Source organism: Abrus precatorius, unplaced genomic scaffold (assembly GCF_003935025.1).
Source record: "Abrus precatorius isolate BTA unplaced genomic scaffold, Abrus_2018 Scaffold10, whole genome shotgun sequence".
In the NCBI taxonomy this organism is placed as follows: Eukaryota; Viridiplantae; Streptophyta; class Magnoliopsida; order Fabales; family Fabaceae; genus Abrus; species Abrus precatorius.
This window is the reverse complement of record NW_020874292.1, coordinates 24729658-24755977: the sequence shown is the minus strand read 5'-3', so window position 1 is coordinate 24755977 and position 26320 is coordinate 24729658. Positions and strand designations below refer to the sequence as shown.

Genomic DNA, 26320 nt, shown 5'->3' with positions numbered 1-26320 from the left:
TGTAATTATCACTTTCAGTTTGTTCGTAATAATGTAATGCACATATTATGAGAGTTTGTTTAAGTTATTATATAAAATAAATCATTTTGTAGTAAAAATAATAATAAAATAAAAATATTATATGCAAAATTATAGTTATCTGTTTATAAATAAAATTTTATTAATTTACATAATATAAAATTTTATCTTATAAAATAACAACAATCTCGTATTAGTATATCAAGACACACAGTCAACCGTGTTAACATTTTAACCTTTTGTACTCAATCTCAAACTTTTTTTCCTAGCTTATCATGACATCTGGACAGGGGAAAGGGACTGATGGATGCCATGAACTATTCAACGTCAAACCTTAAAAAACTTTATTTGATATACGCGTGACTTTCCTATGAGACAGCTTGGAAAAAAATATTTGCAATTACATAAATAATAACAACTTTTCCTGTTTATACAATAATTATAATAATAAAAATTATTATAACTATTTATTTTTAAAATATTATTACAATTCTAAAAAGGTTTTGATCTATTAAAGAATTTGACTTTGAACAATAATTTATAAAATGTTATGGGTATAAAAATATGTATAAATATTTGACTATAAAAGAATATCATTTATTATAGAACAGAATAATATCACTCTGTCTTATTTTGTGTTGTTAAATACGACAGAGCATTATATTTAATTGTATATATAATCGTCTCTCTACTGAATACTTTTTGGACGTTTTATTTTATGATAATTATCATATAATATTTTTAAAAATAATTAGTTATTAAAATTTTAATTGACAATAATTATTTATATGATAAAGTAAAATATTTCTTCTTTATTTTCTTAATACTATATGATTGTTTTTGTTATTGTATATCTCACATTAGTTAGTAATATAGCTGAATACTTCTTGTAATGATGTATGTAGTCTTCTTTCTATAAGTTTAGATTTAAAAGTGAATTAAATTTAAATTTTTTAATATGATATCATAATTTATTCAATAGAAAGTGTTAATAGGATTGCTTAATTTAATTCTCAATCTACGTTTGTATTAATAAAGTTAGTGGAATAGTTAGTTTTCTTTTTGTTATTCTTTTCTAAGCCTTTATAATAACAGAATATTCATTTCATTTTTTAGTCTACTATTTCTATTATCTGAGCTTCTTGTGAGGCTTAGTTTTTGAGAGATTAAGAGCTAAGAAACTATAGTTTCTTAATAAGAGTGAAACATAATGAAATATTTTGAGAGAAATATTAAGGTTAGAAAAACAAAAAAACAACAATAATAATATACAACAACAATTTCATTCAACCTATCATACCCAGATTTGATAGTAATTATCATCATTGGTCTATGTTGATAGAAAATCTCTTAAGATTAAAAGAGTACTAGAATTTGGTGGAGAACATGATTCCAACTATCGTTGTAGATGTTCAACCAACAAAGCAACAAAACAAGGTCATTGAAGAAGTAAAGTTGAAGGATCTTAAAGTTAAAAACTATATTTTCCAAACTATTGACAAAAGTTAATAAGACTGAAACACAATGAAATATTTTGAGAAAAACATTAAGGTTATACAAAAAAATGACAATATACAACAATAATTTCATTCAACCTGCCATACCAAGATTTGATAGTAATTATCATCATTGGTCTATGTTGATAGAAAATCTCTTAAGATTAAAAGAGTACTAGAATTTGGTGGAGAACATGATTCTAACTATCGTTGTAGGTGGTCAACCAACAAAGCAACAAAGTAAGGTTATTGAAGAAGTAAAGTTGAAGGATCTTAAAGTTAAAACTATATTTTCCAAGCTACTGACAAAAGTTAATAAGAGTGAAATACAATGAAATATTTTGAGATAAACATTAAGGTTATAAAAATAAAAAAAACAATGGCAATATACAACAACAATTTCATTCAATCTGCCATACCTAGATTTGATAGTAATTATCATCATTGGTCTATGTTGATAGAAAATCTCTTAAGATTAAAAGAGTACTAGAATTTGGTGGAGAACATGATTCCAACTATCGTTGTAGGTGTTCAACCAACAAAGCAACAAAGTAAGGTCGTTGAAGGATCTTAAAGTTAAAAACTATATTTTCCAAGCTATTAACAAAAGTATCATGGAAACTATTCTTAATCATGACACAGTTAAGGATATTTGGGACTCGATGAAGCAAAAATTTCAAGGATCCACAAAGGTAAAAAGAGCTCAACTACAAGCTCTTTGGAGGGAGTTTGAGTTGCTTGAGATGCAAGATGGACACACAATGGACAAATATTTTTTGTGGACCTTATCCATTCCTAAAACAATGAAGATACATGGAGAACAAACAAAGCAGTTGGTAATCATGGAGAAGATCCTCAGGTCCATGACTAGACAATTAGGCTATGTCGTGACTGTCATAAAGGAACCAACAACCTCTATAAAATGACTATTGATAAACTTCAAAGTAGTCTACTTATTCATGAGTAGATAATGTGTACCCACACTAGAGAATAACAAGCACTAAAAGTTATAGTTGATGGCAATATAAATAGTGGAAGAGGTCAGGGGAGAGGAAGCTTTAGATGTAGAGAAAGGGGTTAAGGAAGAAACCAATTCAATAAAGCATTAGTTGAGTGCTACAAGTGCAAAAAAATAGGAACACTTTTAGTATGAGTGCCCTGATTGGGGAAAGAATGCATGCTACACCGAGCTATATGAAATAAAAGAGATGCTCTTGATGGCTCAGGCAGAACTTGATGATGAGATATATGTATAATTATGCTATCTTGACTTGAGATATAGCAACCATATAACTGGCAACAAACATTAGTTCACAAATATGGAGGAATACTAACAAACTGTCAAGCTTGGGAACAATTTCAAAATGGTAGTAGTAAAGAAATGTATTATTAGATTGCATGTTAATAGAACTACGCAAGTAGTTACTACTGTGTAATATGTTCTTGGGTTAAAAAACAATTTAATTAGCATTGGACAATTGACAGAGAAGGGAGTCTCTATGTCGATTCAAAAGGGAGAATGACGTTGTTGTCATTCAAAAGAATGATTATTTTTGCAAACAAAGATGACAACAAACATGACGTTTGCAACTCATGCAACACCAATTTCTCAAGTCTCAACATGCTTTCAGACTGTATCAGAAGATGAAGCACATATTTAGCATTATCATTATGACCATCTTAACATTAAAGGATTAGAAATTCTTGAATCTAAAAAGATGGTAACAGGGCTGCTAGAAATTAAGATATCAAGCAATTTATGGAAGAATCATATCATTGGTAAGCAACAAATGAAGTCTATACCAAAGAAAAATTTGTGGAAAACCACAAACAAACTCCAATTGGTGTACTCTAATATTTATGGACCAATCACACTATAACACCCTGAATTTTGTAAATATTGATTATTTGTATTTATATATAAATCTAAATGCATATACATATATACGTGTGTTGATTTACTTGATAATGATGTCTATATGTATTAAGTGTATGAATGTGTGTATTGTGTGTATGCATGACTGAATAGAGCTGAATGGGCTAAGTGTAGGGCGTGATACTGGGAGGAAAAGGGCAAACTGTCGCCTTCTCGCTGCAGCGAGAGATATCTTGCTGTAACGACAGAACGACAGTTTAGGGTGCAATCTCACTGTAGCGAGATTCTGTAAAAACTAGAGTGCAGTTTTCTCTAGTTTTTTCGCTGTAGCGATAGGGCTTGTCGTTGCTACGAGGGGACCTAGCTGCAGCAAGAATATCTCGCTATAGCGAGAGTGCCGCAACCAGAAAAGAATTTAAAAAGGGTTAGGGTTCGGGGAGGGTTATTTCTCCCTCTCCCTTCGAAATCCCTTCTATTCTCTCACTCTCAAACCCTATTCCACCGATTAAATTACTTCCAAAGCCATTCAAGAGCTTGATTGAAGGTTGAATCCGTGTGGGGAACGCTTGGATATGAGTTTTAATGGTTAGGGTTCCGTTTTTCATCCCCTTTTCCCTATTTCTGGGTTTCCTTGGGTTCTCATGGAATTCTTCCATGTGTTTTAGGTCAAAATCTGTGTAGGGAGCACGTCCGTGGTCGAATCCGAGTGTCAGTCTTCAATCCAAAGTAGAGGGACTCTACCCTACTCTTGTATGTGTGATTTGCTGTGTTTTGTGGAATATTGTGGTATGGCCGAGTAGAGAGTAGGAAATTACTGTGAAATATGATGTGGGCCATCTGCCGTGACATGTGATTTATTTGCTAAATGTTGTATGATAGGATGAGGGCTTGTATGCTAAACATTGTGAATGAATATTATGAAATGTGGGCCCGAGGGCCGTGTAATATGATTGAGTGTAGGCTATATGCCATGTGCTATGAAAATGAAATATGGGCCTTGTGTCGTGCAACTGTGAAATGCAGGCTATGTACCGTTAAATGTGGGCTATGTGCCGTGTACTAAATGTGTGTGACTGGGGCGTATTAGCGCCGTCGTAATGTGCTGTGAATGGTTCAGCGATACACTGGGGGTGTGGAAGATTGGGGACGGTAGAAATGCCTTGGGAAAGAGGAAGTGGTGGTAACAGCGACTGTGGAACGGGTGCACCACGGGTCACACACTCTCTTCTTGACTAGACCTCTGACCACTACCTTTGCTGAGCAACCCGTGACTGTCCACGTGGTATCCGTGAGGCGGGGATAACCGGCGACCATACATGGTGTAAATCTGTGATCATAGTACTATAATGAGTGTGACTGGTGTGCGTATGCATAAATTTATGTTTTATACTTATAGATGTGAATTGTTGCCTGTAATTGTATTTGTTTAATGTATTAAAAATGCTCTGGAGGTGAGACTCTACGTTGATTGCGTATTTTTGGGTAGTGTAGAGTACTCACCGTTACATTTATTTTTCAGGTAATCAAGACGATCAGCACCAGACTCAGTGAAGGAGTGGATGGAACTGCTATAGGACTTAAGATTTTAATTTGAAACTAATGTATTTGAATAGGTCCTGTAGTAGTGACTTGATAAAAATTGTAACCCCTTTCCTTATTTCAAAATATTTGATGAAACCAAGGATTGAGAACTTTATTTGAAATGAAATTTATTTTTATTATGAATTTGTGAAATTATGATTTATCGAAATTAAAATTAAGGTGTTGCACACACCCTTATCAAACAGTGAAGAAAGGTACTTAATTACTTTCATAGATGATTACAAAGTTTTTTAGATATCATTTATATGAGAAATCTCAAGTTCATGCTTTATTCAAAACCCTTAAAAGCTTGATTAAGAAAGAAGTGAGGTCCCAATTCAGTGCCTTCAAATAGATCAAGGAAGAGAATTTACCTCACAAGAATTCATGTCATTTTGCAACTCAAATGACATTAAAAGACAATTGATTATTACATTCACCCTTCAACAAAATAGGGTCGCCAAAAGGAAGAATCGAACTATCTTGTCTAATACATGTTATCAGAAAAATATGTCCCAAAATATTTTTTGCCCAAAGCATTAAATTGGACATTTCAAATCCTTAATCGATGTTCTACCTTGGTAGTAAAAGATAAGACACCTGAAGAAGCATGGATCAGCAGCAAGCCAATAGTTCATTACTTCAAAATCTTTGGTTGTGTTTGACATGTTCACATACCAGAAACTAAGAGAAAAAAGCTTAATGACAAAAACTGTCGATGTGTGATGCTTAGGCTAAATAATGAATCCAAAGCATATAGACTCTTTGATCCAACAACCAAATGCATTGTGATTAGTAAATATGTGATCTTTAAAGGAAACAGAGTGTTGGAACTGGGGAAGAAGTTAAGAACATGTTGGATTAAGGAGAAAGTGATAAAGAAAGTCATGAGTCACTAAAAGGGATGAAGAAAATGAAAAATAAAATAAAATAGAAGTACAAAAGGTGAAGAAGGAACAAGTTCATCTTCAAGTCAATTGTGAAGAGAGGCCTAAGAAGAAGGGATAGTAAGTAAATCGTTAGTATGGATGCAAAATTATTTGAGTGGAGATGAATTTTTAAATGAGGAAGAGATGCAAAATCTTATAATGCCTACTGTAACATCTAATTCATTCATATCCGAAGAAGTTGTGAAAAGTGAAAAATGGAGGATTGCAATGAATAATGAGATAGAGGCAATAGAGAAGAATAATACTTGGGAGCTAATTGTCATATCAGTAGGAGCAAAAACCATTGGACTCAAATGAATTTTTAAAACAAAGTTGAATGCAAGTGGAGAGATTAAGAAGTATAAAGCTAGAATTACGGCAAAAAGGTACTCTCAACAATATAGAGTTGATTACATTGAAGTATTTGTAATAATGGTTAGATGGGATACCATTCGAATATTGCTGATAAAAAAGGATGAAGTTTGTATTAGTTAGATATAAAAAGTACATTCTTGAATAGGCAGTTAAATGAAATGGTTTTTGTTGATCAACCACATGATTATATAAAGAAGGGTGATGAGTTTACGATGTATAGATTTAAAAGGACTATGTATGGCCTTAAACAAGTACCACGTGTTTGGTATAATTGCATCAAAACCTATTTCACTAAGAAAGGATTAGAGATATGTTTATATAAGCACACCTTATTTGTGAAACTAAGTAGAGGAGGTAATATTTGATGAGGGCCTCACTAACTTGAAGAGCTTGAGCCAAGTGGAGGATGCTTTGAAGGGACTTCAAGGCTCTATAACTAGGTTAAAGGTTAAGAAGACCAAAGAAGCTTTAGGCAAATTTATGGGCCTAATAAGTCACCTTAGGCTCAAAGCCATAGAAGGCCATACTTTGAAGACCTATTCCTATTTCTCTTGAATCATTCATGATTCTTAGGTCTCATAATGTATTTTGTACTTTTGAGTTTTTGCCTTCTTGTATAGTTGGACCTAACCCAATAATCAGTGTAACTTGTTACCTATATAAAACGCTCTCCTTTTATACTTTGTAACTTTGGTTTATTTTTTAGATTTTATGAAATTTAGTGAGTTTGGTGAAACTCTTTTTTTCTTTCAAGTAATTTAGGTAGAGAACTTAAGGGTATGTTTAGGAGAAGGTTTTTGGAGGGGAAGGAAGGAGAGGACATATTTTTTTATTTTAAATTAAAAATTATATATTATTTATTATGACAAATATATTATTAATACATTAAATTTTTATTAATATATTAATTTACATATTTTATTTTTAAAAATTATTAATTTTATATATTTTTATTTAAAATTTAAATTTTGTCTTCCCCTTCCCTTCCCTTTCCAAATAACTCGTAAGTCTACTTCTTATTAATAGATCTTTTCATAATAGTAAAGATCATGTGGCTTATCTTCCCTTGAGAGTGACATCAAGTTCCATCTCAATCTTCCTACATCAATATTCTTATGATGAGTCTTTGTGTTAATGGTTTGATATTTACTAGTAGTTACAATAATATGTTTAAGGAGTTTAAAAAGTTTATGAAAAAGAAATTTAATATGACAAACTTTGGTAAGATGCATTATTTTCTTGGAGTTGAAATAATTCAGAATGAGGAAGGAATTTATGGTTGTCAAAGCAAATATGTGAATAAGTTGTTAGAAATGTTAGGCATGGCAAAGAATAATTTGTCCAAAAATTCTATTATCCCTAGTGCAAGTTAACGAAAAACAAAAATAGAGTGAAGGTTGATGCTACAAAGTACAAGATTGATTTGGACAATTTGTATAAAAGGAGTAGAATTGAAAAGCTTGAGACATACACATATAGTGATTATGTTAAAGATTTGGATGACCAAAGGAGTACTTTTGGTCTTTATGCTTATTTCAGTGCAATCTCATAGTCTTCTAAAAAGTAATCAATAATTACTTTCTCTACCACTGAAGTAGAATTTATTTCACCTGCTTCTTGTGCATATCAAGGAGTTTGGATGTGAAGAGTTCTAGAAAAGCTTAATCATGTTCAACTTAAGCGCACCACTATTTATTATGATAACAACTCAGCTATAAAGCTTTCTAAAAATTCAGTATTTCATGGTTGAAGTAAACATATTAATGTTCACTTCCACTTTCTTTGCAATCTTACAAAAGATGGAACATTCAAGCTGTCTTATGCAATTCTCAAAATTAAGTAGTAGACATCATGAATAAACCATTAAAGTTTGAAATATTTGAGAAATTGCGAGGATTATAAATAATCCCTATTTATTAGAAAGTGCTAATGAGATTGACTTAATTTAGTCCTGAATCTACATTCCTATTAGTAGAGTTAGTGGAATAGTTAGTTTTCTTTTATAAACTTTTATAAAAAGCCAATGGTGTTTACAATAAAATGGTAGTGTATATTCCATTCATTTTATCATTCTAACAAATTATACCTTCTATCACAATCATTGCTTACTACAAGTATTAGTTAATGACTATTATTATTGGTATCATTTTATTTGTAAATTCAATTGTTGTTAATTATTAATATGATATTTATTGTATAAGTATTAAGAGTATAAATAAATTAAATATTTTTATTTTTATTTTAGTTGATGAAAAGAAAAATATTTAAATTTAACTTATTTGTCAAATGAAACAAATTCAAAATTTAGTCAAGACATAGTTAAAAAAAAATTAAGTTTAATTATTAGCCTTTTTAAATTATTTTAACAAATTTAAATATTTTTTTATTAATTCAGTTGTTAATAAATATTTTTATGTTAACAAATAAAATAAAAATAAATAAAATATTATTTTATTTATATAGATATTGTATAAAGTTAATAATAATAATAATATTATTATTATTATAAAGATAGTGTATATTTTTAAAAAATTATAGTTATTTATTTAAAATATATCTTTTTAAAAATAAAAATGAATAATAATAACAATAATAATTTTTTTAATAAATATAATAAAAATTATTATTATCTAAGTACGTCAATATATACAAATTACTAATGAATTATTAAGGTCAACCTTATAAAATTTGAACATAATTTATTTAAATAATTAAACTTAATTTTAAACATATTTATTTATTCAATTAAATAAACAAGTCTAATAAACATTTAATAAGTCAAACTCAAATAATTTCAAGTTGTTTGACTTATTTACACTATATAATAATAATAATAATAATAATAATAATTATCATAGTTATTAACTTTATGTATTATCATCCTTATTGTCATCGTAAATTTTTGTCAAGTAATTAACTTAAACATCGTTATGTTAAGCTTCTACTATTATAACTGTTATCTTAATTTTTATCACACTGGTATTGTCATTGCTAATTTTATGCTTTAAAATTTGAAATTAACATCCACGTGGAATTAACAACACTTTGTATCCTACTTCGTTTTCACGTGTTTATCAAACACTACTGAAATATATAATTTTAATTTTGGTTTAAGTTGCGAAAATTAATTTTATTTATTAAATTTGTATTTGGTTGAATCGGGACATGGAAATATTGTGGGCGGGGGTGTTTATTTCAATTATTTAAGAAAAAAGAAAGTGGGTTCGTCCCCGTGGAATAGGGAGTGGTCACGGCTCACGGCGTCTTTATTTAAGGAAAGAAAACAAAAACGGAAAAAGAGAGTAGACGCAACGCAAGGTATAAATCACACCTAAATGATACCCCTCGACCTTACACCAATCCCCGGCCACACTTTAAGCCCTTAATCCAAATCTTAATCTTAATTTTTAATTTTAAACAATACTAATCTTCGTAACCTTAAACTCTCCCTCTCGTTCGTTTTGCGTTGCCGAAACATTATCAAATTAATCAAAATAAATAAAAAAGAGGAAATATCCCAAACGGAATTTTGAGCCGTCACCACCCCGCAAGTCAAGTCGGCAAGCAACGCGCTTCCCCTCCTCCCTCCAAATCATCATCCCACTAAAAATTCAAAACATATTTTTTTGTCAAATTAAAATAAAAATGTATAATCCCATAGAGATAGATTATAGATAGATGAAATATTAAAATTAGTTTTGATATTTAAAATTAAAAAAAAGGGGGGGTTTCCGATAGTAGTAGTTGTAGCGGTCAAGCCGAGCCGATCCGATGACGCGAGCCACTCACACACTGGGGGTTCCCCCAACAACACGCGCCCCTCCCCGGCGACCGTACCGTATTATCCCGCACCCTCCCACTCTTTCGCCTTGCCGTTTCTCACTCTCTTTCTATTTCTCTTTCTCTCTCTTCACCAAACCCTAATCCCCTTTTTCCGATGCCGGACTTCCACGATTCCCTTGCGCCGCCGTCGCGCCCCGTCCCCGTCCGCGAGGATTGCTGGTCCGAGGAAGCTTCCTCCACCCTCGTAGACGCATGGGGACGCCGTTATCTCGAACTCAATCGTGGCAACCTCCGTCAGAAGGACTGGCAGGACGTCGCCGACGCCGTTAACGCTCTTCATGGCCACACCAAGAAGACTCACCGCACCGACGTGCAGTGCAAGAACCGCATCGATACCATTAAGAAGAAGTATAAGATCGAGAAGGCTAGGGTTTCCTCTTCCAACGGTGCTCTTTCTTCTTCCTGGCCTTTCTTCGAACGATTAGATGCTCTCATTGGCCCTAATTTCAATGCCAAAAAACCCACATCTTCTCCCTCGCCTTCGCCGCCCGTTGCTCTTCCTTTGTTGCCGCATCGTAAAAACCCTTCTTCCCATGCGATTGCGGTGCCGCCGACGGCTATCGCGCTGCCCCAGAAGCGCTCGGCGGCGGTGGCAATGGATGAAGGTTACTTCAGGAGGAATTATTCCGCCATGGCTGCGGCTGCAGCGGCTGCGGAGGCTGATGAAGAGGAAGAAGAGGAAGAGGAGGAGGAGGAGGAGGAGTTGGAGGAGGAGGAAGAAGATGAAGACGAAGGGAGGGGAAGCGAGGTGGAGGAAGGGGAGAAGGAGAGGGAAGGCATGAGGAGGTTGGCGAAGGCGATAGAGAAGTTTGGGGAAGTGTATGAGAGAGTGGAGGGGCAGAAGCTAAGGCAGATGGTGGATTTGGAGAAACAGAGGATGCAGTTTGCTAAGGATCTTGAAGTGCAGAGGATGCAGATGTTTATGGACACGCAGATTCAGCTGGGAAGAATTAAGCGCGCCAAAAGATCTGGGTCTAATGGTGAGATTAAAAAAAAATCAGCTTTTTTGTTCTTTTGGATTGATTGGATCACCTATCGTACCTTTTAGTGTTTTGTTTTTCAATGAATGAATGATGTTTTGGACCCGAGGATTCCTCATGAGTTCCTTTTTGGTAGGAAAATAAAATAGCTTTTCTGTGTTGATTTTGGACTCTAGGAGTGCAGTGAATGCACTGAATTGGTTGTTTCTTATGGTTCTGCAATTAAATATACTAGCAAGTGGTGCGCTTTAGTTCTTTACTACTTTGCTTTGGCGAGTTCTTCATAGTTTATGGTGAGATATTTTTTCATGAACTGTTTTTCTATTAAAAAAGGTTGAGCTAGTCCTTTAAACATCAAAGCTTTAACTGGATTCTGCAGATGGTTAATATTGTCATGGCATTTTTAATCATTTGGTGACTATAAAGTGAGGGGCCTGGGTTTATTTTTCATCTATCAATAGTAAAGTTTACAAGTGATTGATTATTTCATGTTGTTCTTTTTACTACATTAGCTTGTTTCCGAGGCGTTTCTTTGGTTTGTTGTGTTGGGTGTTTTAATTTCCATGTAGATTGACTTAATTTTGACTAAACTGTCTTACATTATGAATTGACACTGCAATTCTTTTATGCATCACTTCCTGATTTGAAACAGAGCTTGAAGTTTGATATATTAGAAGCTCAAGGCTAGATTGGTGTTTTGAGGTCTAAAATGGTGTTCAAAACATACAAATTATATCTATTTCACAACATCTTCTGCATACAAATGGTCTAGGGGGGTGGGGTACTTCTTTTGTCTGTCTTTGTGGTAGTAGTGTCTTGAAGAGTCTCCCTTTCAAAGTTTTTTTCATTAGTTCTGCATTCAGTGGCTGTTGTCAGTGTTATATTTCACTCCTTTTGTATCTCATTGAAATAGAGCCATGAATGGTAAATTGGCTACTGTATTTCTGCTTTGATAAATGCAATGCATAACCATCTGTGGTACATGTGTACTGTGTTTCTACTTTCATAAATGTTCTACAGTTTTTGGTAGTTGTTGTGGGGTAGTATGCAAAGTAAAGAATGGGAAACATGTGGACGATTAAACTCTCAGATATTTCTGGCACACTAATTGATTTAGGATGTAGGAAACATTACCATGCAACTACTAATTCATTGGAATATGATGAGTGATGACAATTACATGTTAACTAAAAGTAATCCAGCCTCCAGTTTGCACCCTGGGCCATTTATATCTATTGACTGATGATTAAGAGTCTGTTTGAATTCACTTATTTTTTATTTAAAAATAAGCCTTTCTAAATGTGTATAGTGTGTGTTTGGACTTCTGCTGCAATCTTGTTAATAAAAAGAACATTAAATGAATTTTGAATCTCTCTCTCTCTCTCTTGTGCCTGTTGTGCCTCAATTTCAGTCCAGCTCCATTCCAACTGAGTCACTAGTTACAACTTACAATTGATTTCACAGAACAACACTGCCCATGTAGTTTTTTATTCCCAAAGGAAAGCCTTCAGTGTGCTCTATAGTTATTTATTTTTACATGTCATCTTCTATCACTGGAGATAGGCAATGGTGGAGTCTGGCAGGAAGCTGCATCTATTATCTGCACTGTTCAAGAAATGTACCACAGACCACTGCAAGCAATGTAACAATGTCTCGGACTTTCTGTCTGTATGAAGGGAGGTGGGATTTGTGAAGGATGGGTTTGGGTCACTGATAAAAGGTTGGATGGCTGGTTACTTGGATATCCAACAAAATTTTTGGTTGATTTACTAACCATTCTTTAATTAAAATTCATTTTATCCATCCCTGATTAGGTGCTTTTTTTTCTTCTTGTTTCTGCATGACACAACTCTTTTTGTTTTCCTCTTTATTATGTATAAACTATACAGAAGAGTAGAAAGACAGTCTTAGAGAAGTATCTGATATGGATGAACTCAAATTCAGCCAGATGAGTTTGTCTTGTACTGAAATAAAGATGACCTGGATCCTTAGGATGGTTCTATGCTGAGAACATGAAGTGTATGGAAGGAAATTTGATGCTAGCTGTGGCTTGCTGGTGGCTTTGACTCCCTTTAGTTGGATTGGCTCCTGGTCTTGAGGCCTTAAGGGGAATCTTCCATCTTTTATCTCTATGGTCTCTTAAAACATTGTGCTTTTTGTGGCAATGATCAAGGCATGTGGTAACTTGAGTCTCATCAATTTTAGTATATAAGAACTAAGAAGAATTATGTCATGTAGATTTGCACCCCTTTTCTTGTGGTTCTTTCTTCTTCAAGGTTTTATGGAGGTTTATATACCTTATTTTGGAAGTTTAATTTCTTAAATCCAGATTTTAATTTACTTATTAGTTTAGTTACTTTGTGGAGTGTGTCATTTATATTTTTAACTTGTCTAATACAACAACAAATAAATTTTATCTCACTATATGAGGTCAACTACATGGATCACATAACGCCATTGATTTTAGTTATAAATCAAATTTTCAGAAATTTGGTTAATCAAAATGTCCATTTTAATAACTCCGTTTAAGGTTTTTTATATTTCCTTCAAACCTTTTTTTACTGAATTAAGAGTTATGCAATTTACTATCCTTACTAGTGCTTCTAAAGGTCTTCTATACATGTAACCAAACTATTTTAGATAATTTTCAGTCATCTTTTTTACTATAAGTGCTACTTTAATATTCTTTTATATACTATCATTTTGTATCTTGTCTTTTTTTGTGTGTTTACTCATTTACTTTAGTATTATCATTTTTGTTACTCTCACTTTTTTCTTATGTTCCTTTAAAGTCCAATATTATTCACTTTCACTGCCATGTAGGATAATTGGTTGTATTGCAATATGATAAATCTTTCCTTTCAGCTTGTAGATGGTAATAAATAATTCTTAATATCTTTTCTTCACTTTAACCATCTATCTTGTATTTTGTTAGTAACATTTTCGTTGATTTTTCATCATTTTGACATGTCTCATAGAAACAAAATAATATTGCCATTAGTGTTGATCTTTGGATATACTAATGCAAATGTGTGATTTCCATATTTTCCCTCCTGTTTTTATTGAATTTGGGGAGTATGATATTATGTATTGCTTCTAATTGCTAAATCTTGGAGGATCTATCAATTCAATTTCTGATGCTTCTCTCAATTTTCTTTCCCTTCAATTTGATAAATGCTCATGGAAGTTGAATTTAGTTTTGGATCTATCTGTATCAAATTATAAATAGGTTTTAGACATTCTTTGATTTAAGAACAAGGAGAATGGTGAGTTACTGGTTCAAAATGTATGGGGTTTTGTTTAATTTTCTTATAGGAGAAAAAGAATAACAATGGGAGAACTGAAAAGCAGTAGATCTTTTGGTGAAGTTTTCAGTGATAATATTCATAAGAATCATATACCTATTTATGTTGTCTTATTTTCTTGCCCTGTTTCTTATGTGTTACGACATGGATAAGTGTAATTTCATAAAATGATAAACATGGATGGTGGATCTGGGTTAACCAGGAAAAATTCATCCAATTGGGAAACAAGTACCATTCAAACTTCCATCTATAGTTAACAACAAATATATTTTGGCTTCTGATTGGAAAAAGATATTTTGGCCTTTTACAATTATGTTGTTGTTGAACTGCTGGAAATGACTCTTCTCTCCTTTGACTTGAAACATTCAGTTTATTTTTATCGCTGTAGGAAACTTGATGGTCCCATGATATGATCTAAAAAGATATGGATTATTTTTCTCCGTCTAAACAGTTGGTACTTAATAAATAAATAAACTTTAATACGTGAGGTTTATTTAAAGGGTTTGTTTATTTTCTGGTTGATGATAACTTATATAATATGTCGCAATCTACTTCTGTCACAGCTCTGCTGAACCATTTTGACAAAACTTGTTTGTTGCTGCAGATATGTATAGCTAGCCAACTGGGCAATGATTCAATGACTGTGCTTGAAAGGCTATCTTGCTCTGGTTATAATCATGGGAAAGTACATATCGTCAGCTGATACTTACTATTCTGAGGGAATATCTCCAATAGAAATTTATCCTGGAGTAATTTTGGATTCTTTTAGCTAGCCTTTAATTTTGTTGTTTTTAGTCCTTATAAATTAATTTCAGCAACTGTACTAGGCCTAATTCGGCTCCGATATAGAATTTGCTCCAATGTATAACACTTCAATGTCTCATATCTTTCCTTTTTCCTTTTTATTCGCCGATTATTTCTTCCAAACGCTAAGATGGATATATTAGAGAAGGTACCAAGCCGATTAAAATAACAATATGATATCTCCACATGATTTTGTCACAATATTTTTACGATTCTCTAATTAAACAACTTAAGAGTCCAATTTTTTCTCTTTCCCTGAGTCACAAAACGCACCAGTACCAGGGTAATGAAGAGAGGGAAGAGGGCAAAGGGATAATTTTAGGTGGGGCTCACACTACAAAAACTCCTCCATTTAGGGAGAAATGAACAGTGCTAAGGGCGAGAGGGGATAACGTTGGCAGGATTTTTCTTTTTAGTTTGCTTTTAAAAAATATTAAAATAATGTAAAAAATTATAAAAATAAAAACATATTTTTATTAAGAAAAATGTATTATAATGAAAAATTTTAAATTTTTATAGTAATTTTAATTTTTCTATAAATATTTATTATATAATTTAATTACTTTATAATCTCTTTTTTACTTGTTTAAATAAGCAATTTTTTATTATTTCTTTTTTTTAAATATTCAAATATTAAATACTTTTCATTTTATATACTAATGCAAATCCAAAAATGCTCTCATTCTTATATTTCTTGAGAAACAACAACTAATAAAGGCATTATATTGTTTGTGAGAAAAATAAAGAGTTAGATAGGGGAGTTAAGTAGGACAACTCTTATTTTTACTCTTATTTTTATATTGCTTATGAAACAACAATTAATAAAGGCTTTACATTGTTTGTGAGAAAAATGAAAGGAGTTGGGTAAGGGGTTTTAGGTAGAGAGTCTCACAATGAGCAGGACACCATAATGCAACTGCAAAACCTTTAAGACAATGAGTGCATAGACCATAGGTGCTTTGGAATAAGAAGTTTTTAGGTATAGAGCCTCACAAATAGGATACCACAATGCGATCCAAAAATTGTAAGACAATGAGTACATGGGTCCATCTTTTTATAAACCCTAAACTTGCCCATATCCCATTCCATATGGGAATAATTCACACTTGACTCCAACACTTCCACTTAAGGGTGAACCTATCTATTCTATAAAATTGTCACCATTTCTTCTACGATGTACTCTCCTTTCACAATTCTCTTTGTTGCGACCTCATCTACTAGTCTGAGTTGATCACTTGAATTGACCTAACTTTAATACCAGAGTTGGGTAGGAAAGTTTTAGTTAGAAAGTCTCACAATGAATAAGACACCATAACATGAGTCTATATCCTTATAAACCTCTAACATGTCCCTATACCATTTCATGTGGGACTCAACACTTTCCAAGTATCCATAGTTTACTCATTTAGTGTCACTGTTTCCTCTATGATGCACTTTCACACGACCCTTGCTCTATCCTTAGAGTGTTGAGCTCCACCTCCGCATGTGGGTGCCACTAGCTATCTTGTGAGACTCATCTAGTGTCATCGTTTCATCTATGGTGTACTCTCACATTGACCATGGGTGCCTTGGGATAGAAAGTTTTTAAATAGGAAGTCTCACAAGTAGGATGTGTACATGAGCTTATCTCCTTATAGACCCCTAACTTGCCCATATTCTATTACATGTGAAACTAATTCACACTTACTCCACCAGGATCTACCCAATAATGTAACTTTTGTATTTATCAATGAATCATATATTATCTTATTTAAATTAAAGTTTTAGTTTTAAATTTAATATTTATAAGAAAACAAACATGTCAAGGTATTGACATGATGTTTATTTAAACGTTATACTAAATTTTTTTTATTTCATTGCAATAAATATGTTTTATTAAAGTTTCTACCTAGTTAATTATTAGATTAGTTGCATTTTCTACTTCTCAAATTAAACTTACATTTTGAATTTTTGTTTATATATATATAGAGTTAATTTTAGCATTTTGTTAAAATTACTATAACCATTTTTTAATAACTTCTATCATTTACTTTCGAAATAAGCCTAAAGAAATATGGATTTTCATTTTAGTTATTGTAAATGGTGAGAAAATATGCGTGGGTAGCTGTTTAACATTTTATCCTGGTGATCAGATAGTCAAAATTATGGGGAAAAAGGTTCAACGGCTACAACTTTCGCAACTCTTCTTATGACTACACGCCATTGATTCCCTTCGTAACATACATTTTCGGTAGAAAGCATCCAAATTAAGCCCAATAACTTCTCAATATGATAATATAAAGCAATGTAACATTATGTCTATCACTACTAATCCATCGTCTTAAACGCCACTCTCCAACACAATGCCTAAAATACAGCAGCATTTCTATTTCTTTAAAATTATATATGTTTATATAAATAAATCAATAGATCGCGAATATACATAAAATAATGACCATATGAGAGATCTGATTGTTGACAGCTTTAAAAAGCAGCTGGAAAACTGCTGTGTCATCATTATATAAGGGAGTATATCAAAATTCAAAAGAGATCCAAGGGTTATTTGTTATGAGTGATGAAAATTTTAATCATTATTATGGATCATGAATGCATGCTTGCCATTTGTGTGTGCATGTGTGTGAGAGAGTAATAGTAGTTGAAGAAATAGACTTGTGCGAATCTCTTACCATTTCTACTTTGGGGATGATCAGTCTAACACAATATGTGATAAGAACTTACAAGATTGTACATATATTTAAGATTTACTCAGACCAAACGTGCTCCAAAAGGATTATTCTAATGTTCTAAACTACTAGTGAGATATCAATATTTGTCTGTGATAGTTTTCAGTTGAAGTAGAGGTGATACTTTTAGGACATTCGCCTTCACTTTTTTGGTAACTTAAATCCCCAGTGCAAGTAAAGTCGTTCGTGAGGCCCTGCATGCAAAAGATTAATTCAGCAAACATTACCTGTTACAACCACATCCTTTTAATATGATAATTTATACCAACATAATCAATGAGAGAAGAAATATATGAATTTTGTTTCAATAGTAGCATTCGGAAAAGCTTTAACCTTTGGACATATGCAGTATGCATTCCAAACATAAGATATTGCATAATAACTAAGCCAGAATGCGTTTCCGCACATATTCAACTGACCAGACCTCTGTAGGATACGTCCAAAACTTGCATAGACCATAAAGAACAATTCAGTATGGTATGTTTAACTTTTAGGGAGAATTATACTTTATTTGACCCGTGTAATTTTAATAAAATAATACTTTAAATAACTTTTTTTTATCAAAACTAAATTTTATCAATTTAACTATTCAATTTATAGTTTTAATAAAAGAAAATAATTTTACAAAATCTTTATATAATTTAAATATTAATTGATACTTCATCATTTAATTATGTATTAGCAAATGATATGTATAATATAACTAAATAATTACTATTACATTATTGGCATTTATGAGTTTATTGACACTTCTAATTGAATTTATATTGAACTCATAATCATGCATAAGAGGTTGAAAATAACATGAAATATAAATATCAAACATCTTTTGTATTAATTTCATTTGAGATATAAAAAAGTGGCTGATAAAATACTGATAAATTATCACCAAACACACCCATGCATGAAAGCAAAACATGTACAAATTTTTTGGTTAATTTGATAGCTTCTTCATGTGTTAGTTTCAAATATTAAATTTTACTTCTTACAAACTTGAAATTACTTCTGTTTGACACTATAATAGATTTCACTCTATTATTTACCAACTGAGAGAGCATTAATAGATTACTCTATAGGATACATTTGGAGAGCGATTAATAAAAAATTACTCTCATAAACAATTTATATTTTATAAATAAAGCACATTCAACTCATAACTTATAAATCTCTTCGTCTTCTTTGTTATACTAAAGTTAATATCTTTCACATCTTAAAGTTCTTTCCATCTTCTTTCCACTAATAAAGTTGATCTCTTTCACATTTTTAGGTATCTTTCTCATAGTTCTCTCTATTCTCTCCTATTCTCTCTTAACAGTAAAACCTCCTATTAATCTTTTTTTTTTTGTGTTTATTATTGTTTGGTTAATGCATATGTAAATTATTTGATTAACACAATATGCAAACTCGAATTTTAATGTGCAAGATGAAAAATTAATATTTGTGATAAAAATAGAAAAATTTTAAATATCAGACATACAAAATTTAAATTAAATGTAACAATAAATTAATTTTAATTTGTAATAAAAAAAAACTCACAAAAAAATTTAAAATTTAAAATTCGTGATTTATGTTTACCCTTTAAAAGTAGTTATATGAACCACATTGTAAGTGACATTTACTTTGAATAGTAGTGCGTATTAAAGTGGTTTAACCTACTCTCTAAAACAATGCGAGATCGCTCTTTAATGTCTTTTCTTTTATAATGTGCCACTAAAAGAGTCTCATATTTAATATTATAATTTTTTTATTTGTTCTTTACTTTTCTAAAAAAAAAAGGGACGTACAATATAGTTAAATAATTACCATTAGATTATATATTTGCAGATCTTTAAATTATAGAGCTTAATATGATATTTATAATAATATTATAGAATCAATTCTTGCATTGATAAAATTCATTTTCAGTTGAATTATAATATTGTCAATTTTTTAATGACATTTTATAAACATTAAATTTAATTTAATTGATTTTAACAGTTAAAATAAATTATATGATAAAATATTTAATTAATTTATAATATATATAATATTAAAATAATTTTGTTAAATATGTATTTTGTGAAAAGTTATAAAATAGAGTCTGTGACAAATTTAATTTACTATAAAGTTATTGAGTAATCTGACCCCTTTTATACATATATATCTGTCTACGTGTGTATTATATTACTAAAACCCCTCATTAAATCTTGTTGCATTTTTAAACTCTGATATCTCTTCTTTTAGTTAAATGAAGTACAATTTTGAGTTTATTAATTAACGACTGTTTTAATCGTAATTCTAACATTCCATTTTAACAATTTTTTGGGAAAATTTAGTTATTTGAAAAATTCATGAAAGTATAAAATTATAAGAGAATAAAGTGTAATTTATCCTGATTTTTACTTTAATTATCTATTAGTTTGAGTTATATAACAACAATTATTGTGATATAATTTTTATTTAAAATTATCTTCAAACTTTTTTTCCCCCTAAGAAGAACAATATTTTTTTTAAAAAAAATTATTCTACTTTCATAAAGTCTTTTAGGTTATATACTTTCAACAACAAAAGAAAAATACATTTTCTAAGAATAAACTTAAGTAAACAAGCATATGTATTCTTAAAATTGACTATTGTTTTTAACTAACTATATGGCACCTGACAAACAACTAAATGTTTACGATAAATAGTACGAAGATAATCATTATGATTGGAAATCATATGGTTTTGCTTCTTACTATCAACGGAGATTAAGTCCTGTAACGCAAATAATAGGGGATGAGGAATTGATTCTATCACTAGTGGAAGACAAGCAGGGGTGAAGGTTCTTTCTTTTCTTGATGCTGGACAAGTTAAGCGATAAATACAATGTAAGATGGAGCTGTCTAGTTTTGTCTGTGATGGGGTTTTCTAAATGAAAGTTACACTACAGCAGGACAAGTTTAGATCTTTTATAGTTTTTTCCCTCAGTCACTGCATCTCCATTTTTAAGAATTTTGGATCATTTATATACCTACGGCCTTTATTGTAAAGGATGCTAGTTGTATTTGAGTGGAATAGATCTTGTTCTCAATCTATCTGTTTTTATATTAACAATTTCTATGGAATAGATCTTGTCTTGTGGGAAGTAAAAAACTAACACTTTACATTTCCTATATAATTTTTGAAGTGAAGAGCATCACCAGGGAGCTGCGGAACTTTACGATCATAGTTACTGTCTACCATTTATTGGATAGATGATTCATATCCATTATCATTAGTTATTAAATTTAGAAACATACATGTAAAATTAATCAATTCAACTATTGATTTGAAAGTTTAAAAATACGATACTTTATTACATTATATATTTTTAAAGTGTAAATAAAAATTAAATTTTAAATAACATCTTAAAAATGTTTAAATTATGAAAACTCTAATATAAGTAATTAAAAATATAATATAAAATGATTTAACAGCTGAATTAGTTGATTTTATATTTTATAAAAAGTCATTAAATAGTATAATTATATAAATTCAGCACTTAATGTGAACATATCCTAAAATAATCTTAAAATATGTACCATAATCAGTTAATTTAGATTGTTCTAAGTTAATCGATAGTTTCACTTTCAAATATTTAAGATGAAATTAAGTGATCTAACTTGGTTATACCTGTGTAAGGTAGATCAAATTCAAAAATTTATATGCAACATTTCCAAGTCTAAACATTTACCAGATGATGCTATATTTAAATGTCTATATATGGAGTAATATACTAGATACTGAAAACATAAACAACTGTCTCACTTCTTCTATTGACACTAAATGCAAACATATCAGCGTGTAGGCACACACATGGTGTCGGACTAAATAGCTACATAGTTCGTGTTATGTTCGCTATCCTACAAAGCGTGGCCTATATGTACTTATAGAGTGTCTCACATATAGCTGTTAATACAAGGCACTAACTACGGTAACAAAGTTGATCGATGTGATTTCCACTTACAACAGATTATAGAGTGAAAGCAGATGAAGTTTCTAGATTAACTAGGTTAGTTTTGAACATTACATCAATTTTTTCTTTTATAATAATCAGTTGATTATGGCCACACCCATTATTCATAATCAAAGTGTTTATGTTTCAAAGCCCAGAAAACCTCTTGTGAAGGAAACTGTTAGAAATAAATTTTAAACAAATCATATATCTTTGCAGATAATTTAGTGTGTGTTCGATTTAATATATTTTTAATTTTTGTAAATGAGAACAGAAATAATACCTTGTTTCAACTGTAGTTCTTGTTTGATTGTACCTGCACATGATATAAACAGAAGTGATATTTTTGTGATTAATTATGAAATTAAAAAAAAAAGGTAAAATTTACCATACTTCCTTTAAGAAAAAAGCGTTTGATACCTTCTCTTACACGTGAAATAATCGTTATCATTAATTTTATATTAATAGACAATGTATTAGTAATTTAGTTAAAAAATTTCTAATTTTTAAGATAATAGAAGAATTATAACTGTTAATTTAAAAAAATATAAAATATTTTTTCAAATTTATAGATACCGTAACAAGCACAAAAATAAAAAAAATTCAAACCAATTTTAACTTTTAAGTTGATTCAATTGTTTACAAAATAATTGAATCTTATATGTTGTTTTAGTTTTACATGAAAAAGACTTGATTTGATCTCAAATAGATTACATTTGTATTTGAGGACTCTGTGTGGTAGGCTTACCTATTCAAGATCAAATACTTTGATTCCAATAACCAATGTCCGAAAATACCTAACAGGCTAAGTCAACATTGTATAGAAATTGATTGATTTAGTGCATTTTGCATGATCTTAAGGCACACCTTATATTCACTTTCTAATAAATGTATTTTAAAATATTTTAATAATTTTTAATTTATAAACACACCTAAAGTGAAATGTCACTCATGTCACTCAACTCATAAAAGTATCGTAGATCCTTTTTTTTTTTTTTTCTCTCACTACCTTACCTTCCTTTCCATCACTAGATCTTAGATCATTATTACAAAAAGCAAAAATTTCGTTCCTCACTTCAATCTCCCTTTCTAGTAAAGATGTTGTTTCATTTAGAGACTATTTGATTAGCAATTTTCATTTAAACATAATAAAGAATCAATTTTTTATTTGTAAGAAAAAACTTAAAAAAAAAGAATTTTTGTGATCTATAACGAGCACTTAAAAGCGATTTTAAAAAATATCCAACTTTATATAGTGATACTTGTTAAAACATTTCAAAACATGTAATAACATTCTATATATATATATAAGCATTATAAGTTAATTAAACATCTCAGATCTTTAAAATCCCTTAAAAGAACCTAAGCCTTAATGTCAATCACAAAAAAGCAAGGCAAGAAGAAAATATTCATTTACGGGGATTTTTTTTCATACAAAAATATTTAAACTCTAACCATAACACATGTATTAAAATTTATCAATATCGTGTTTAATTAGATATTTTTTCTATTACATCAAAATAATCGATGTAAACAAAAATTTTGGACTATATTTAGTAAGGTATCACTCAATCACCATCTATACCAGTTTATACTCTACCATATGATTAGTTTTTAATCAACCATGTGAAATGTTGGCAAGAAGTTGACATTTACCCTAGTCAATACTTAGCTTAAAGCATAGTATTCGTTCATCCATATACTCTATTATTGAGACTTTGACTCTGTGATAGATATAAGATTAGGTTCAAACTCAGGAAAAATTCCTCTATATTCATATAAAGAATGTTAACTAATGGAGTGAAAATTTTTCATCTTATAGATCCTCTAAGGTAAGCTATGATAGATAACCATCAATTTCCCAAATTGATGGTTACAAGTTGAAACCTTATATGGACATGGAAGTATAGAAAGCTGCAGGGAGAGGGATAGATTACCGACCAATGTGGCGAATAAAATCAAATAAGCTAACTTAAAAAGCAGTAAGTTCATGACACCAAAAAATAGTTAGTTTATATGATTTTAGTTTCTAGATGTTTTAGAGGCAAACACATTCACGTACATGTACATGGTTATATGTAGCCTGGACCTCAATGTTATATTGAAAAATAGTTAGTTTATATGATTTAGTTTCTAGTATGAACTTGGTATGTATGCTTATTTAAAAAAATATATATACTTTTTCTTAAATAAAAATAAAAACTGTTAAATAAAAAAAGGTATACTATGAAGAAGCAAGTATTACAAAAAAATATTAAAAAAACATTGCTCGTCAAATTGCATTCCTGCTAAAACAATCTAATAAGTCAAGGTGATCATTGATTTATATATTTGTCTATCTACATTGTAGTGATCTATGTTTGTCTGTAAGACAAAATTCGCATTTAAGCTTCTTCCTTCTCCTTAATTTTCTTCTTTTTAACAAGATGTGTGATTATACTTTACGTAGGTATATTGAATGGTATTTCTGAAGTGACAATTAGTATAGACAATCTAATCATAGAGTCAAACAAAAAGGAAACATCCAAGGTCATTTTCTTGTAATCTCTCCTCAGACTCACAAATAACTAGATTAAACGCATTATAAATATATGACCAACACTGAACAAACCATCCTTTGTGTAGGTGCTGAGAGAAACAAACACATAAAACAACTAACTTTTCACCTTGTTTCGAATGTGACACAATTTTGATGGACCATCCTGTCGTACAATTGTTTTCAAGCAGGATTGTGTTTTTATCAATTAACGACTAAAATCAATGGCAGAATTCAAGTACGTTTTATTTATTTATTTGGTAGATGAATTGAAGAACGTTTTAGGTTATACGTCGATTTTGTATGAATCACATGCAACGTACGATATATCAAGCTACATGTCCTGATGTCCATGGGAAGCCCAAGACACTTCTCATAATTACAAATAGACCCAAAATCAGCATAAAGTTCCTATCTGAGAAATATTTAATTAGGAAACTCTAATAACAGTGTTTTGAATGATAGGAGAGAGAAAGATTGAAAAAGAGGAGACGGAGAGAGAGAGAGAGCAGTATCCTTTATGGTCTAATTATTATTCTTTGTTAGTCTTTAGCAAGTATATATTATTCTCTAGCCAAACAATTTTTCAATCGACAATGAGAAATTAGGGTTTGTATTGTCCTGTTAGGGTTTCATAATTCATATATTCCAATCTGTATCTCCATAGTTGACATTTTTTCCCCTCTCAGCAAGTTCTATAAAAGCTTTCAAAATTTCCCAATTATATGATGAATAGCGATGACCTTGTTAATCCATCGGTCCACAATCAATCACTGTGTCCTATTTGTATATAAGTGACTAGTCCTATTTAAAATCAAACATAACATTTATAAATTAAGCAACTAATTTATATTAAGGGTACGAAAAGTTTACCATCCATCTCAAGTAGCCAATTGCTTGAAGGACTTTGGATCATGAGTGCCTTTAATTTGGTTCCTCTTCTTCTTCTTCTTTGTATATGGGATCCCTCTGGCCTTTGCTTGACACTCTTTAACTTCACGAAGATACACACGAATAGCTCCACTCCCAAAGGGATTAGTCTCGGGGGAACCGCCATGCTCTTCATAGGCGGCTCTAAGCCGACCTATGAGAGCGTCGAGACTCCCCCAAGCTTGCCGGAGAGGGCAAGTACACGGTGCAGGCGGGTCGGGTTGCCCGAAAAATATGCAACCATGCAAGTGGACCTTGGTTTTGCCAAATTGGTCAAGGTAGCGAAGGAACTCAAGCACGTGGTTGAAGTTGCACTGGGACAGTGAAACTGGGGGTGTTTGATTCTTCAAGTATTGCCCGAAGGTGTTCCAGTCTCGCCGTTTTTGCGACTCGTATCGGCTCAGCGGAGCTGCCGCCGGCTGCTGATGACCGGGATCGGCGGCGATGGCGGAGGAGGACGTAGAATTGTTATGCATTTCGGAAGACATGGTGATCGATGAGTTTGGAGATTGGAATGGTAGTGGAAGGAGAAACAAGAGAGGATGTGGAAGAATGTGTTGGTGCAGTTGAGAAAGATGAAAATCACATCTTGGGGTCTTTTGAGGGGACATTTCATGGGCCCTATATGAAGGTGCTTTTGTTCCCCTTTCCTTCTCTCTCGTATTTGAATTTCCACTTTTTACCTATTTGCACTAACTTATATATGTTATTATTAATTATTTTCAATGTTTTTGCTTTTATTTTTTTCTCGGTTACAAAAAATATATGTATAGGTATTATGACTTTGTAATGGTATAATATAACTTATACATATATTTTTTGTAATATGAGGTACCAAATATATTTTTTCTTTACTTTGCCTAATTCGATGAAGCTAATATATTGTCGGTGCCTCGGTGCTTGTAGTCCAAGTCTGAATTGATTTAATCCACTAATAGTAATCAACTTGGTTATCAATAATGATCAATA

The 26320-nt window shown here is 31.2% G+C and overlaps 2 protein-coding genes across 4 annotated transcripts; one reads left to right on the top strand and one right to left on the bottom strand.

Annotated features, from left to right (window-relative positions):
• Positions 1-9890: 9890 nt before the first annotated feature.
• On the top strand, positions 9891-15285 carry LOC113852462 (trihelix transcription factor ASIL2-like). Of its 3 annotated transcripts, XR_003502445.1 has the most exons (4): positions 9891-11098; positions 12510-12818; positions 12988-13271; positions 15008-15285. XR_003502445.1 is itself a non-coding variant. In XM_027482742.1 (2 exons), the coding sequence occupies exons 1-2, from the start codon at positions 10213-10215 to the stop codon at positions 15019-15021; spliced, it is 900 nt and encodes a 299-aa protein (XP_027338543.1). In that variant the 5' UTR covers positions 9891-10212; the 3' UTR covers positions 15022-15282. The 3 variants fall into 3 exon arrangements, 1 of the variants encoding a protein (XP_027338543.1); XR_003502446.1 differs by having other exon boundaries at positions 12510-13271; positions 15008-15284; XM_027482742.1 differs by lacking the exons at positions 12510-12818; positions 12988-13271 and having other exon boundaries at positions 15008-15282.
• A 2735-nt stretch (positions 15286-18020) lies between these two features.
• On the bottom strand, positions 18021-25839 carry LOC113852784 (protein LIGHT-DEPENDENT SHORT HYPOCOTYLS 10-like). Its single transcript, XM_027483154.1, has 3 exons — positions 25295-25839; positions 22169-22201; positions 18021-18124 (listed from the first exon to the last, which is right to left on the bottom strand). The coding sequence occupies exon 1, from the start codon at positions 25837-25839 to the stop codon at positions 25303-25305; it is 537 nt and encodes a 178-aa protein (XP_027338955.1). The 3' UTR covers positions 18021-18124; positions 22169-22201; positions 25295-25302.
• Between the last annotated feature and the right edge of the window lie 481 nt (positions 25840-26320).